Consider the following 17,343-nt stretch of genomic DNA (forward strand, 5'->3'; position numbering starts at 1 on the left):
CATAGATAGATAGATAGATAGATAGATAGATAGATAGATAGATAGATAGATAGACAGATACATAGATAGATAGATAGATAGATAGATAGACAGATAGATAGATAGATAGATAGATAGAAGCTAGCACATCTTGGGGCAGACAGTAGGCACCAGTAGTTGTCAGATCAGAGATGCTGCAGAGCTCCCAGATGGTGCAATATTTTGGGAATGAGACCCTGAGGAGGTTAAAGGGTGCCAGTGGCACAGGAGACATGCAGGAGAGGCAGAGAAGGGAGGGGTGGGAAGGAGGAGGAGATAGTGAGGGAGGGGGGATTGGGGAGAGGGGAATAAAACCAGAAGGATGTAAGGTAGACAGGGACAAGTGGAAGAGAAAAGGAAAGAATTCACAGATAGATATAAAGGATAGATTTACCAAACAGGTGAGAAAGGGGAAACCGAATAATACTGTGCACAAGGTATAGATAGATCCACACTGAGCAGGGGGATCAGTATCCCGGGGAAAGGGGAACATAAATACCCTAAGAAAAGGGGGTTAATTTGTCACCCTGAGCAGAGGAAGTAAATAGATACTGGAGAAGGGGGCAGATAAATTAATATAAGGTAGAGTTACAAACAGAGGAACACAGGTGGAAGATAACAGGTAGATCTTAACATTGAAGGTAGGTAGTCAGCGAGGGCAGCAGGGCAACAAAAAGGGGTGAGCTGGTCAGAGAGTTCCAGGGAATGCAGTAAATAGGGCAGGTGGGGTAATAAGGCTGATAAGGGGCAGTATATAGATAGTACGAGGGCAGGTGGGGCAATACGGCTGATACAGGGCAGTATATAGATAGTAACAGGGCAGGTGGGGTAATAAGGCTGATACAGGGCAGTATATAGATAGTAACAGGGCAGGTGGGGTATTAAGGCTGATAATTGGCAGTATATAGATAGTAACAGGGCAGGTGGGGTAATAAGGCTGATACAGGGCATTATATAGATAGTACCAGGGCAGGTGGGGCAATAAGGCTGATACAGGGCAGTATATAGATAGTACCAGGGCAGGTGGGGCAATAAGGCTGATACAGGGCAGTATATAGATAGTACCAGGGCAGGTGGGGCAATAAGGCTGATACAGGGCAGTATATAGATAGTACCAGGGCAGGTGGGGCAATAAGGCTGATACAGGGCATTATATAGATAGTAACAGGGCAGGTGGGGTAATAAGGCTGATACAGGGCATTATATAGATAGTAACAGGGCAGGTGGGGTAATAAGGCTGATACAGGGCAGTATATAGATAGTAACAGGGCAGGTGGGGTATTAAGGCTAGTTCAGTGCAGCCAGGTGATTATAGCACCAGAAGAAGGATTACCGGTCTCTCTGCTCTCTCTGCCCGCCCTAAGATGAGCCTCCCTGGGTTCCTGCTGTTGCTGGCGGCCGCCCTGGTCTCCTCGGCCGAGGTTCTGTTCCGCTGCCCCCCTTGCACTCCAGAGCGCGTGGCCGCCTGTCCCGCCCTGCCCCCGCGGAGCCCCTGCGCGGAGCTGGTCCGGGCCCCCGGCTGCGGCTGCTGTCCTGTGTGCGCCCGGGTGGAGGGAGAGTCCTGCGGGGTGTACACCGCCCGCTGTGCCACCGGGCTCCGCTGCTACCCCAACCCCGGCTCCGATCTCCCCCTACAGGCTCTGGTGAATGGCCAGGGGGGGTGCGGCAAAAGGAGGGACGCTGAGTATGGGAGCAGCCAGGAACGGGGCACAGGTAAGGCACAGTGCTGGGTACTGAATGGGCATTTATGGTAGAGTGCGGATAGAAAATGCAGAGTATAGAATGTTCATGGCTGGATGTAAAATGTTCATGGCAGAGTATAGAATGTTCATGGCTAAGCACAGAATGTTCATGGCTGGATGTAGAATGTTCATGGCAGAGTATAGAATGTTCATGGCTAGGTATAGAATGTTCATGGCTGGATATAGAATGTTCATGGCTAGGTTTAAAAGGTTCATGGCTAAGCATAGAATGTTCATGGCTGGATGTAGAATGTTCATGGCTGGGTATAGAAAGTTCATGGCTAGGTATAGAATGTTCATGGCTGGATATAGAATGTTCATGGCTGGATGTAAAATGTTCATGGCAGAGTATAGAATGTTCATGGCTAAGCACAGAATGTTCATGGCTGGATGTAGAATGTTCATGGCAGAGTATAGAATGTTCATGGCTAGGTATAGAATGTTCATGGCTGGATATAGAATGTTCATGGCTAGGTTTAAAAGGTTCATGGCTAAGCACAGAATGTTCATGGCTGGATGTAGAATGTTCATGGCTGGGTATAGAAAGTTCATGGCTAGGTATAGAATGTTCATGGCTGGATATAGAATGTTAATTGCTAGGTATAGAATGTTCATGGCTGGATATAGAATGTTCATGGCTAGGTATAGAATGTTCATGGCTGGATATAGAATGTTCATGGCTAGGTATAGAATGTTCATGGCTGGATATAGAATGTTCATGGCTAGGTATAGAATGTTCATGGCTGGATATAGAATGTTCATGGCTAGGTATAGAATGTTCATGGCTGGATATAGAATGTTCATGGCTGGGTATAGAATGTTCATGGCTGGATATAGAATGTTCATGGCTGGATATAGAATGTTCATGGCTAGGTATAGAATGTTCATGGCTGGATATAGAATGTTCATGGCTGAGTATAGAATGTTCATGGCTAAGCACATGATGTTCAAGGCTGGTTATAGAATGTTCATGGCTGAGTATAGAATACTCATGGCTATGAATAGAATGTTCATGGCTAGGTATAGAGTGTTCATGGCTGGGAATAGAATATTCATCCTTGAGCATAGAATGTTCAAGGCAGGATATATAATGTTCATGGATGGTTATAGGATGTTATGGCTAGCTATAGATTGTTCATGGCTAGATATAGAATGTTCATGGCTAGATATAGACCATTCATCGCTAGCTATAGATTGTTCATGACTGGATATAGAATGTTCATGGCTAAGCATAAAATGTTCAGGGCTGGATGTAGAATGTTAATGGCTGAGCATAGAATGTTTGTGGCTGGATATAGAATGTTTATCTATGTGTATAGAAGGTGCATGGTTGACAAATTTGATTAGAATGTGCATGAGTTCGTATTGGATGTGCATTGATGGATACTGAAAGTGTGTGCATGGGTATAGGGTATTTGTAAATGGGGTTGGAAGTAAAATGTCTAAAGAAATGGCATTGAAAGTGCATGGTTGGGTAGAATAGACATGACTGGGATTAGAGTGAGTATGATTGGATTGGGCATCACTGGGATTATAGTGAATATGATTGGGTGGAATGGGCATGACCTGGATTGGAAAGGGTCAGCTGGGCATAGATATAGCCTGGCTTGGCATATAATGGGCATATCTAATTACAAAACAAGCAAAACTGGGCATGACTGGGTGAAGCACAGGTATGACTGGGAATATAATTGGTTTTGGACTAGGCATAGGATGGACAAAACAGAGTGTAGATTTGGAAATACTGGGGACAGACATGGACGTGTTTCAAATGAGAATGACTAAGTATAGAATGGGCATGACTGGGTATAATAAGTGCATGACTGGGCATAGAGTGGGCATGGCTGGGTATAGAGTGGGCATAAGGGGCATAATATGAGAATAACTGTGGCTATATTGGGCATGGCTGGGTATAGAGTGGGCAAGACTGGGCATAATATGAGAATGACTGGGGATAGATTGGGCATGGCTGGGTATAATATGAGAATGACTGTGACGTGTTTTGGGCATGGCTGGGTATAGAGTGGGCATGGCTAGGTATAATATGAGAATGACTGGGGATAGATTGGGCATGGCTGGGTATAATATGAGAATGACTGTGACGTGTTTTGGGCATGGCTGGGTATAGAGTGGGCATGGCTAGGTATAATATGAGAATGACTGGGGATAGATTGGGCATGGCTGGGTATAATATGAGAATGACTGTGACGTGTTTTGGGCATGGCTGGGTATAGAGTGGGCATGGCTAGGTATAATATGAGAATGACTGTGGATAGGGTGGGCATGGCTGGGTATAGAGTGGGCATTAATTGATACAAAGTGAGTAAATATTGGGTTTGGATTTTTTTATAGAATGGACATGATGTATCCAGTTGACGCTAAATGCTGTGTGGGCCCAGATGGAGTTGTAACCCAGAGCATGCCCTGACTGTGCCTATAATATAATGATATTGGTGTACTGAAGCAGTTTAACAATAGTAGGAATCAGAGTTCAGGCTGATATACAATCAGGGTTATTCACCAAAGGATGAAATGTTTCCGTTTTTTTTTTTTTTTTGGCTCAAAATTTGAAATTTTGCATAAATTCACTTAGAATTCATACCAATCCATACTATATTAAATAACATGAACGGAAGTTGTGATCCGCCAAGGTTGGCTGCCTGTGTGATTACTATTATTTTTGGGGTTTGAGATAATAATGCAATGTTTATAGTACACTGAGGCTCCCTGGTGATGGTTCCAGCCTGATGGGAGTTGGTGTTCAGCTTTATGATGTGGTGGATTTTCAACCATCTGGTTGGCAACCAGTTAATATTTGGTGAAAGTAACAGGACAGGTGGTGTATAATAACTCGTAATAACTAATCATTTGAAATGATCAGAAGTGATGGCATTGGCCATCTATCAGTTTAACACATGCTGAGTTGCTGGCTGCAGATATTGGGGCAGTGAATGTGAGTGTGGGTATTTTTGTAACCAGTGACCAGCAGATACCTATTTTTTAGGGAGACTATTTATTTCATTGGTGCCTTCCAGAGATCAATAGTTCAAATAGTCCCATGCAATCATGTTGCGTAAACTCATAAACCATAAATTACATTTAGATTGCAAGCTCACGTGCTAGCTTGCTAAGCACTCTGTATAAAAGTACTGTATTTGCTAGCTTGGAAGCTCATGGTAGAATCCTCTGTTCCTTTTGTATCAGTATGTGTTTATTATTTGATTTTTATTCTCTCGATTGTACAACACTGCAGAATAGGTGAGCACTATATAAATACCTTATAATACTAATTCTAATAAATGAAAGCATATTACAGTTGGACAAATATTCTGGGGCGTACTTACTCAACTGGGATAAATTCGAGAGAAAAAAACACCTGATATGATTCTAAAAATAATCATACAAATGTAATAAACTAGCTCTTTTTTCTACTTCGCATATCACCCTCTTTATATAATGAGCTTGATTAGAGGATAAAATGTCAGCATATTATATGTGGTATTCAGGTTGGGCTTAGTTTTGGAGGAAAGGAGTAACACTGTATAGAATATGGGATTTCTGTAACTGCACCACTTTTGCTATGAAGTTCTGGAGTAATGAGAAAGTTAGTTGGGCATTATGTTAAGGAGTTGCCTTGCCTTGTAAAGTTGCCTTCTCATTGAGCTGCATTGGGAAGTCTGTGATTGGACAGCCACAGAAAGTCTGGGCGGGGTTAGAAGGGGAGGGCTTGCAAAGGCTGCAGACAAGAGACCGTTATACACTCAGACATATTACTGGGAGTATGATTGCTGTGGAGCTCTGTTATACACTCAGACACACTATTGGGAGTATTATTGGTGTGGAGCTCTGTTATACACTCAGACACATTACTGGGAGTATTATTACTGTGGGGCTCTGTTATACACTCAGTCACATTACTGGGAGTATTATTACTGTGGGGCTCTGTTATACACTCAGTCACATTACTGGGAGTATTATTGCTGTGGAGCTCTGTTATACACTCAGACACATTACTGGGAGTATTATTGCTGTGGAGCTCTGTTATACACTCAGTCACATTACTGGGAGTATTAGTACTGTGGAGCTCTGTTATACACTCAGTCACATTACTGGGAGTATTATTGCTGTGGAGCTCTGTTATACACTCAGACATATTACTGGGAGTATTATTGGTGTGGAGCTCTGTTATACACTCAGACACATTACTGTGAATATTATTGCTGTGGAGCTCTGTTATACACTCAGACACATTACTGTGAATATTATTGCTGTGGAGCTCTGTTATACACTCAGACACATTACTGGGAGTATTATTGCTGTGGAGCTCTGTTATACACTCAGACACATTACTGGGAGTATTATTGCTGTGGAGCTCTGTTATACACTCAGACACATTACTGGGAGTATTATTGCTGTGGAGCTCTGTTATACACTCAGACACATTACTGGGAGTATTATTGCTGTGGAGCTCTGTTATACACTCAGACACATTACTGGGAGTATTATTGCTGTGGAGCTCTGTTATACACTCAGACACATTACTCGGAGTATTATTGCTGTGGAGCTCTGTTATACACTCAGACACATTACTCGGAGTATTATTGCTGTGGAGCTCTGTTATACACTCAGACACATTACTGGGAGTATTATTGCTGTGGAGCTCTGTTATACACTCAGACACATTACTGGGAGTATTATTGCTGTGGAGCTCTGTTATACACTCAGACACATTACTGGGAGTATTATTGCTGTGGAGCTCTGTTATACACTCAGACACATTACTCGGAGTATTATTGCTGTGGAGTTCTGTTATACACTCAGACACATTACTGGGAGTATTATTGCTGTGGAGTTCTGTTATACACTCAGACACATTACTGGGAGTATTATTACCGTGGAGCTCTGTTATACACTCAGACACATTACTGGGAGTATTATTGCTGTGGAGCTCTGTTATACACTCAGACACATTACTGGGAGTATTATTGCTGTGGAGCTCTGTTATACACTCAGACACATTACTGGGAGTATTATTGCTGTGGAGCTCTGTTATACACTCAGACACATTACTCGGAGTATTATTGCTGTGGAGTTCTGTTATACACTCAGACACATTACTGGGAGTATTATTGCTGTGGAGTTCTGTTATACACTCAGACACATTACTGGGAGTATTATTACCGTGGAGCTCTGTTATACACTCAGACACATTACTGGGAGTATTATTGCTGTGGAGCTCTGTTATACACTCAGACACATTACTGGGAGTATTATTGCTGTGGAGCTCTGTTATACACTCAGACACATTACTGGGAGTATTATTGCTGTGGAGCTCTGTTATACACTCAGACACATTACTCGGAGTATTATTGCTGTGGAGCTCTGTTATACACTCAGACACACCAATGATATGGAGCTCCTAGAAAAGAGGGACATTAGGATAGAAAAGAGGGACTGTCTCTCCTAAAAAGTGACACGTGCTTGGCATGCTAACGAATGCATTAAAAAAAATCTTTCTAAAACTGATTCTTCCATTATTATACACATCTCCCTTGTACATCCCCTCTCTATTTTTGCATTCTAAAATCAGACTGAAGATACCAAAACTTGTGTTTTTGTTTGTTTTTATAATTTGTTATGAAATGAAATAGCTGTCACACTTCCTGGCTTTCCCCCTTCCCTTCACTAGCCACAGCCCGTAAAAACGCCCTCACTCCAACCAACCAGTGACTGAGCCTCACAGGTAAAACTGCAAGTCTCCTATTAGTCACTCTGGTCGGCCGCAAAGGAACTCTCCATCAGATCAGAAATCAGAAGCGGCCTCCTAAGACTTTAACCTGGTGGAGATTCAACACCATAAAAAAACGCTATTTTGCCCTAAGGAGGCAGAGGGGGGAAGCTATCTGTGGATATAAGACATGTGAGAGATATTTGTGGCATTACCTATGTTTTCGGGTATATTATAATGGCACCCTGATGTCTAGGCGATAATTACAGATCTAGTTATCTCCCAGACTCAGAGGCATCAGTGTGGGATTTTCATTGTTCACACCATGGACCCCATGCTGGGGTCGTGTGTATAAAAGTGTGCCTTGTTCTCAATAATCCAGTTCTTATTCATTAGGTCTCGGCTAGTGTTTGGGTGAGGCGACTATAACAGCTATATTCACTCCAGGTATCCAGCGCTGAAACAGAGGGACCCTTGACAGAGACACTCAGGCTGAGCTCTGTCATACTAAACTCTACAAAATGGAAGCGTTGTAATGTGACTGAGTGTATAACAGAGCTCCACAGTACTAATACTCCCAGTAATGTGACTGAGTGTATAACAGAGCTCCACAGCAATAATACTCCCAGTAATGTGTCTGAGTGTATAACAGAGCTCCACAGCAATAATACTCCCAGTAATGTGACTGAGTGTATAACAGAGCCCCACAGTAATAATACTCCCAGTAATGTGTCTGAGTGTATAACAGAGCTCCACAGTAATAATACTCCCAGTAATGTGACTGAATGTATAACAGAGCCCCACAGTTATAATACTCCCAGTAATGTGTCTTAGTGTATAACAGAGCTCCACAGCAATAATACTCCCAGTAATGTGTCTGAGTGTATAACAGAGCTCCACAGCAATAATACTCCCAGTAATGTGTGAGTGTATAACAGAGCCCCACAGTTATAATACTCCCAGTAATGTGTCTTTAAACTACAATAAATGTATTTAAAAATCAGCCTGTGTAAATAAGATACATTGTTATTGTTATAAATTACATTTTAGTTCTATAAATTGTTGTTAGTAAGTCACCTAGAATTTCCCTGAAGAGCCAAGACTTTGGTACCATACCACTCACACCCAGAACAGCCCCACCCATGGCCACACCCCACTCACACCCAAAAAAAGCCCTGCCCTTTGTGCTAGTGTGTGTCAATGTATGCGTACCTATGGCTATTTTGTAGTTTGTATATGTATTTAAATAAGCAGCAAAGTTTGTATGCCAGTGTGTGTCCATGTATTTGTGGCTAGCGTGGGTGTGTGTTAGTGTTTGTGTGTGAATGTACGTTCGGTTGCATATGGAATGTCAGGATATTTAGATGTGTGTGTGTGTGTGTGTGATTGACATTATGAAAAGTCATTCCCTTGCTGTCTGTTAACACAGCACCAGTAGTTGAATTAATCCTCCTTTGCTGAGTGACATACACACCCTGCGTTAAATCCGTTAATGGGAGATAACTGCAGAGCGAGATTCTATTCCCACAGGACCGGCTGTAATTGCGGCAGACACTGAATCCTGCAGATTACACTGATCTCCTCATCTTGCTGTGAATCTTTTTGTAAATCTTCCCCGGCAGTTTGGATAATTGGGTGTCTGGAGCACATTTCTACCTGTCAGTCAAAAATGCAATTCAATTGGCTGAACCTTTCTTTCTCAATGTGCTGCCTGATCTTTGATAAACTATTGAATTGATTATTGATTATTGAATTCCAGGAGCTGTGCATTCTCATTACTCCACATGTGAAAGTGGTTACTTTTAATCTAATATAGTAACACAGTAATGTAGATTACCTCTATATACAGGCCAGCATGTATTTAGTCATCTATCGATCAATCAATCAATCAATCAATCAATCAAATTGTTGGCAAATGTATCAATTAAAAGTAATACTTACCTGAAGATGAGTTCATCCACCTGCAATGCTGCCACATGGCAATTAAGAATGGGGACTAGGGACAAATGTCTAGTTGACCAGGGAAGGTGATTCTGTGAGAATGCTGGAAGACTTGGATGTGTCAGTGTGGTTAGTGGACGGCTTTTCTTAGTGTCGAAGCCTTCCTGGAAATGTAGTGTATGAGTTGGTATAATAAGCAACGCGTAGTGACGTCTGGTGCAAAATCCAATGGAAAGCAGAGATACGCGACTAAGGAGACCCAAATATATAGACAGTAGAAGCTTATGAACCAATAAAGCTTTAAGGAATGTGTGCAAAAACCAAACACATACAGATCTTTTAAATATAGATACTTTTTTTTGGTCAATTGATTCTTATTGAGGTATACATGTAACAATAATCACAATATCAGCAAATTACAGCTAATTAGGATGTACAGACACAATATTATTATTATTATTATGTTATTATTTATATAGCACCAACAAATTCTGCAGCGCTTTACGATGGGTGGACGAGCAAACATGTAGTTGTAACCAGACAAGTTGGACACACAGGAACAGAGGGGTTGAGGGCCCTGCTCAATGAGCTTACATGCTAGAGGGAGTGGGGTAAAGTGACACAAAAAGTAAGGATAGTATTAGACTAGTGACAGTTGCAAGAGAGGAATCAGTCGGGAGCTATTAACAGTTTAATTGATATGCCTTTATGAAGAAGTGGGTTTTTAATGATTTATTGAAAGAGTGGAGATTGGGTGGGCATCTAACGGAGGAGGGAAATGAGTTCCACAGGAACGGTGCAGCCCTCGAGAAGTCTTGAAGGCGAGCATCAGAGGCGAGTGTACAGACAGAATATAGACGTAAGTCTTCAGCAGAGCATAAGGGCCTAGATGGGACATACTTGTGTATTAGGGAGGATAGATATGTGGGAGCAGCATTATGTAGAGATTTGAAAGCAAGAACCAGAATTTTAAATTGAGCTTATATCTTACAGGAAGCCAATGTAGGGACTGACAGAAGGGTGAGGCGTGGGAGGTGCGGGCGGACAGGAAGATTAACCTCACCGCCGCATTCATTATGGACTGTAACGGCGCAAGTTGGGAGTACGATGCCTAATGTATAGAGTGGCCATACCTCATGGCTTTTTTAATAGCGATAATAGCTGAGTGAAATAAAGACATGTCACAATGTGGCATAATAAGATAACACATGAGACAACGTCATGGTGCGAGCCATGGAAAGATGTAATACACTTTCCGGTCATTAGAAGGTAAACTAGTCTTAAAGAAGAAACAGAGGAAAGCATGATATAAATCAGTAAGCCCAATAAAATTCATTAGCACAAAAAGTAAGAGCCTCCTTGCAATTTACTTGGACCTTGACTCCGCCTATGCCGCAACTAGGCGACTTTGAAATCTCACTCCATATCCACTCAGGTGAGCGTGAATATTGAACTTATGGATAAAATGGGATGAAGAATTGCTCTGCCGGTATACCCCATTACCCCAACTTTCCAGGCCCAGGCTGTAGACAGAACGGGTCAGGAATCCACTGATCACTCCGCTCCTGGTGGTGAGGTCAAGGTCCCATGAAAGTCCCAGATTATAGAGAGAAGTTACTCCACGCTGTCAATTCAACACAGCTGCTTGTTTACAGGTAGACATCTGGCTGTTCAATGAACACTCCAGGCATCATAACCACTACTACGCGCTTAAGAACATTTGACTAATTACCTGGTGGCACACCCCACCTACACTGTAGCTCAGTGACAGCCATAAGTTCCTACTCAGAAACTTAATTTAGCTCTCCTAAGCTACGGGCTAGCTCATTGGCTGAGATTGTCAGCTGAATACTCTCAGCCAATGGCGGGCCTAGCTCAGGCTGACTTTTAGCTCTCATTAAGCTGTAGTGGTGGCAGAGGGCAGCACCCAGAACCCAAGAAACGGTTTAACTACTTACAATGGAGTGGGGCACTCCCGTGCACTGTAGTGATTATGGTGCTTGAAGAATTCCATTAGACAATAAACCATCAGTCACCCTTACAGGTCAACATGTGCTTGTATGCAACTCTTATGCTGGTATTAGAAGTTTCTTATAGAAACCTGGAATAAGGCACTTTATTCAAAAGAACCCTTCTTCAAACTTCATAATGTGATTTAGCATTGCAAGTCCCTGGTAGGGTTAGAAGAGGAGGATGAAAAGATATCTGTAACAGCTGAATATGTAAAATGCAGTGCCCGTGTTAGCCAAACGTTCTCTGAGCAATTAAACATAAGATTCACATAATATTTCACTGCAATCATAGTGTCCATGTCTATGTCCTGCCTGAGTGATCATAGAATCTGAAATATTTATTTTATTATTTACCGGTACATTCCTTGTTGGTATGTGGCCTTAAATGTATTTATTTAAATATCTACTGCCATTATATATTGTCAGAATATACTAACAGCATTATTCACTAAAGTGAGAATTCAAAGTGAATTTCAAATTTAAGATCAAAATAGTCAGTCTGGAAAGGCACCCATTGCATTAAAGGACACATAGAAACATTGTCTCTCTTTCTCTCTCTCTGTGCTGACTGACAGGTGCAAAGGGCAGTAACAATGATGGACAGGAGGCCAAGATGGAGACCCTCATCCAGTCCCAAGATTGGCCTGATACAGTGCTATGGATTCCTATCTCTAATTCTATTTTTCACTCTTTAAAAACACATATTTGTGGTTGTGGGGCCGGGCGGCCATGCCAGCAGGATGCAAGTAACTATGGCTCCCGAGGAATTTTGATATTCTGCAATATATACTCGCTTTTCCCTGCGTGTAAAAAGCTGAAAGCCCATGGCACAAGCTCTTGGAGTGTCCCGGTGCAGCTGGAACGCCTAAAAACGAGCGACTGTGGGTCCCGGTGAGAGACACTGAGAAATGGAGATGAAGGCCTACCTGGGAGGGGGGCGAGGCAGACGGCCGCTTCTTTTGTTACCACCCGGCCAACATCGGCAACATACCTGGCATCCTTCTGGTCCTGTCCCCCCCCCCCCCCCCTTGGGACCGGTGGGGGTTATCCCGGTCCCCACTGAGGAGATTGCTGCACTGGCTATCTGGAGCCGCAACACTTGGCCATTCTAACTCCTGCCTCAAGATGGCTGCGAGACCGCATGGCGCAGAACCATGTCCGCGAGAGGGAGAACCACTAGCCAAATATGACCGGCTAAATGCAAGATTCTAGAGGCAGAGAACCTTGGGTCCGCAGACACCGCTATCCCAACGCTACCGCTATGTGTCATCTCACGATGTACCCGCATGAAGAAGCCTTCCAGGGATAAGAGCTAACTGGGGTAGAAGAACCCCTCACTGCCCACACCCTTGGAGTGCTTAGCAGCAGAGGCACCATAGCCCCTAGCACTGCGGCACGCAAGGACAGTTGCCCTGGACTTCCACAGAGTTTGGGACAGTGGAGCAGAGGTGATAGCTCCGTGGCAGGCCTGGGGCTGGCATGAAGTGATATTGGAGCATGTCTAGCTAGCCTGCCAATGTACTCACACCATACATGCCTACAGCCAGGATATGAAAGCCGGACAAGCTAATGATAATCTTGTGCCCAAATAGCAATCTGGATGCACATACTTAGCGTGTAATATTTCTCCCCTTTTATCAACTAAACGGTTGTTAAGCATAGTGTGACCACAATTTCTCATTGTTTGTACCAAAAGAATTGCTCTCTCATACTTTCACAAAACAATGTGTAATTGTCATGCATGCCACATCTATGTCAAGACATGTAACCATTAATATGCTGGACTCTGCTATCGTGGCATAATCAGCTTGCCTGTTACTTGATTTTTTTATACAACAAAATAAAGAATAAAAAAAACACAAAAAAAACCCCCACACACATTTGTTAACTATAGGGAATATGTAAAGATAATATTAAAAGTTCTGGACATGTGCGGTTCCTCTTTAAATTTGACAATTTTTCTTCCGTCTCTGTGCATTTCTGCTTAACTGCTTTCTCCCAAATGCAGGGCATCACACTATTGTGGGAACCAGGCCAGAGTCGTCAATATCACACAGTGGAATGTAAAACCAGCTGTATCTATAAAATACGTGTTTATATAATTTATATGATTATATTTTTAACACCTCAATTCTGTCTACCTGTCTTTTCCTGTTCCGTGTAAGAAGCTCGGTAACATGTAATTTCAAGTTATATTTCTTTCAATTCGATTTAATTCCTGAGAAATGTAGTAAAACTGTAGTATCTGACATTTATTGAAATCAATTTTAAGATCAAACCTTACATTATATATTAAATTGGCTCTGTCACTTCTCAGTATTTCATAAAGATAGAATCTTGAGGACTGCGTTGGAATTTCTCTGAAATAATGCAATCCAAAGATACCATGAGACTAATTAGGGGCTACTTTGTCTTATGGGCAAGCCGGAGGTTAAAAAACATTTTATAAAAGGCAGAGATACACCATGAACTTTTGTCCAATCCCAGCAGCAATGATGGCTGTGGGATTCAGGCAGAGGCTTGTTAATTACGAGACATGATCTATGGAGGCTTCCATGGCATCCTTTGGTAACCTCAGTGTTGTTCTCTATGTGAGAGTACAGCATTGACATGAAGCACCAGGATCCGAAGAAGGTCTTCAGGAAGAAGATGGCAGTGGAAGGACAGCTGCAGGTATGCAAACCAACCTCTCACTGCACACCACAAAGACACCGGACCTTAATCGGAGATGCCACCTTTGGTTGTCTTAGACCTAGAACTCCAGAAATGACAGCTCTGAAAGAATAAAAATAATAACCTCCAGCCCCCTCCAAAAAAGATTTTAAAAATAGCCTATTGGTTCCCAACTCTTGGATTAAGACTCACATCATGTCCTCAGATAATATCAGAAAGTCCACAGTGGTTGAAAAAAGCTTGTTTCATTCATCTGGATACCAGGCAGCTGTCCATAATACATTATTTATTGCAGCAGCAGTTCCCCATAACCCATTTAAGTGGAGAGCACATTTGACACACTGGGAAAGTCTAATGGCAATTGGTCTCTGTGTTAATTTTCAAACTGGAGGCTGGGTTTGAGAAGCTCATGCCATGAGCATAATTTGGAATCCTAAAAAAAATGGGCAAGAACCCATCTGCCTTTTCCTTTGTCTCAATTATTTATTGGTTTCCATTTTAATTATCTTGCGGTTCTTCAGTGTTTTCCTGTACGCTACCTCTATACTCAACGTTCAGTTCTAGGTGCCACCAATCTGTTTTCTTTTGAAGCTAACACTCATATAAAGACTTTCCCCCCAATCGTGTATCTTACCTCCTGCAGCTTGGTTTAAAGTCTGTAAAACAACACATGGTTTATTTCTTCTGTGCTTTTTCAGAGATAACTTGTTGCGATAGCTGTAGTTTCAATGCTTCAGACATAGTACCTCGGCTGTGGTCTACTGTAAAAGCAAATAAAAGAGTCCTTAAGCTGTAATTCAGTAGAAAAGAGAGGCAGAATAGTTCCTCAGATGAAGTCTGGTAAAAAAAACAAATACTTCAGCAGTAAACTGAAAGAAAACCAAAGTAGAAAAATACCAGTTGTTGCCTGGTAAAAAATAAATATACTTGCAATCAGATAGTATATACGTGAGTAAGTTACCCAAACATATACTAGAGGGCGCTAAGCACCCAGAATGAAGTGAGATAAGATAGTAAATAGCTTGAATAAATGTATGTATCTAAAATAACATAGTTTATTATAAGACAAAAAATTGAATCAAATAAAAACAGTTGAAGATAGAACATAAACACGGTACCATTTGTAAGACCAGGACCAAAATAATTTGGGAACCAATCTATGATATCAGTGTAAAGGTGCAGTCAGAAGCCCCACTGATCGCTACTCCTAGGGGCTAAGGAATGCCTTCTGAAGGTGATGAAGTGGTGGTGATAGGGTCTACTTACCGGATCTCGTGGCTCTTTGCGTTTTCTCCCGTCGTAGTCAGGACTTCCTCTGGTGCAAGTAACAATCTGAAGTTATATACATATATATATATATATATATATATATATATATATTATTGCATGGTACATAGTTTATTAGAAAAGAAAGATACCCTTTAGTACCCTCTGCCTAAAAGAACACTATAACGTTAGGATTAGAAAAGTGTATTCCTAATGCTGTCATGTCCCTCTGGCCTTCCTCCCCCCAATCACTGGTAAGGCCACATCTTGAGTATGCCGTGCAATTTTGGACATCCGTTCTAAAGAAAAATATTATGGCACTAGAAAAAGTGCAGAGGAGGGCTACAACAATTGTCTGGAAATCTATTCATAAACAGGGGTATACATAGGACACAAGGTCACACATTTAGACTAGAAGAAAGGAGATTTCGTCTAAGGTAACAGAAAGGTAAGGATGTTAAATTCTCTGCCTGAAGAGGTGGTTTTTACAGAGTCTATATAGATGTATGAACAGCAATTGGATAAATACTTGCACAAATATAAGATGCAGGGATGTCATTTTTAATTAGTGGGGTAATAGCTTGTTTATCAAAGGGGATATCTGACTGGACCGGAATGGGGTCAAGATGATTTTTTCTCTTAGTTTGTTGCAAAATTGAATGTGATTTAGACTGTTTTTTTGTCTTCTTTTGGATCAACAACAAAAACAAATGTGAGGAAGGCTGAACTTGATGGACACATGTTCCTTTTCAGCTATGTAATTATGTAAGATGTGAATCGGTAGGAAATAAAGCTGTATAACACCTCAGATGTAATCCGGTGTTGTTGAGCAATATTAAATAATATCTCTTGTTGTCTGTTTTAAAAAGAATAATGAAATAGTATCTCATCTGTAGTCTGGTATAGAAACCGGTTTGAATAGTATCTCAGCATTACCCTGGTAGAAAAGAAAAATGATCTGGGCTGTTTTATGGACATTTGTATATATTAGAAGCCTGGACCAGCCGTGCTAAATATTGCTATCTTCATTAAAGGTTGCAAATATGTCCAACTTTTTAAAGAATTCTCTTTAAGTAAATCCATTTTAATCCCCGTATGATTTTTCAACCTCTTCTTTTTCATGGTTTGTTATTATCAATTCTTGGATCTGACATCATTTAAGGTCACTTATCCCGCGGTTTTAGTTTAACTTTGTGGTTTTTCTGTTGAATCGAATTCCTGAGCATGGTCCACTCCGGTTCACTTACTCTGAATACAAGAATGGGAAATCCTGTGTATTTTGCTTTTCGCTGTCAGCGTGTTGAATACCCACGGGGTGTTTTTGTCTCGGTGGTGAATCGGAAAGCAAAAAATATCTGTACTTCACTTTGTTTGCCAAAGGGATTCCAGCCTTTGGGGCAAGATTTTAAAACTAGCGACGTGTCTTAACAGTGAAAGCCAGAAAAAATGGTTACACCTCTTAATTAATGTGTACTCTCTTACTCGTTCCTCTTTGACAGATACAACCGTTCTAGAAAGGACTTGCCGGTCGTAATCTGGTGTTCCCTGAACATCATGTAACAGGCATGTAATTATATGATTAATTTATCACCTTCACGACAGGAAACATAAACCATGATTTTTATTAAAGGGGCAGTGTAGAATATATAATAATATACAAAGTTAGTCAAATGTTAAAATACAAATACCTTAACAGACTTAATACCGTTTGTAACTTCTTATTGTGCATAGTAGCTGGACAAAAAAGAATACTAAACGGTATTGTTTATTTTGTTTACCAGTAATATTAAGCGGGATGGTTTGATATCAATTTGATAATGTAGGCTGATTGGAGCGCGAGAAGGGGCAGTCTGTAATCTGCGATTGTCATTCCATACAGATAGCTGCAGTCTGACTGTAATCTGCGATTGTCATTCCATACAGATAGCTGCAGTCTGACTGTAATCTGCGATTGTCATTCCAT

The 17,343-nt window shown here is 41.6% G+C and overlaps 1 protein-coding gene across 5 annotated transcripts in view; it reads left to right on the forward strand.

The window, feature by feature from the left end:
- The first annotated feature begins 371 nt into the window (after nucleotides 1-371).
- The window catches only part of IGFBP2 (insulin like growth factor binding protein 2), a 577,515-nt gene continuing 560,543 nt past the window's right edge, over nucleotides 372-17,343 (forward strand). For 2 of the 5 annotated variants that reach the window (XR_010085189.1, XM_063429244.1), the window contains exon 1: nucleotides 372-1,731. Coding sequence is in view for 4 of the 5 variants with exons in the window: in XM_063429244.1 (XP_063285314.1) it covers nucleotides 1,383-1,731 (349 nt within the window). In the remaining variant the exon portion in view is untranslated. The remainder of the gene's footprint in view (nucleotides 1,732-17,343) is intronic. The other 3 variants (XM_063429245.1, XM_063429246.1, XM_063429247.1) reach the window with 3 other exon arrangements.

This window comes from Pelobates fuscus, chromosome 8 (genome assembly GCF_036172605.1).
Source record: "Pelobates fuscus isolate aPelFus1 chromosome 8, aPelFus1.pri, whole genome shotgun sequence".
NCBI lineage: Eukaryota > Metazoa > Chordata > Amphibia > Anura > Pelobatidae > Pelobates > Pelobates fuscus.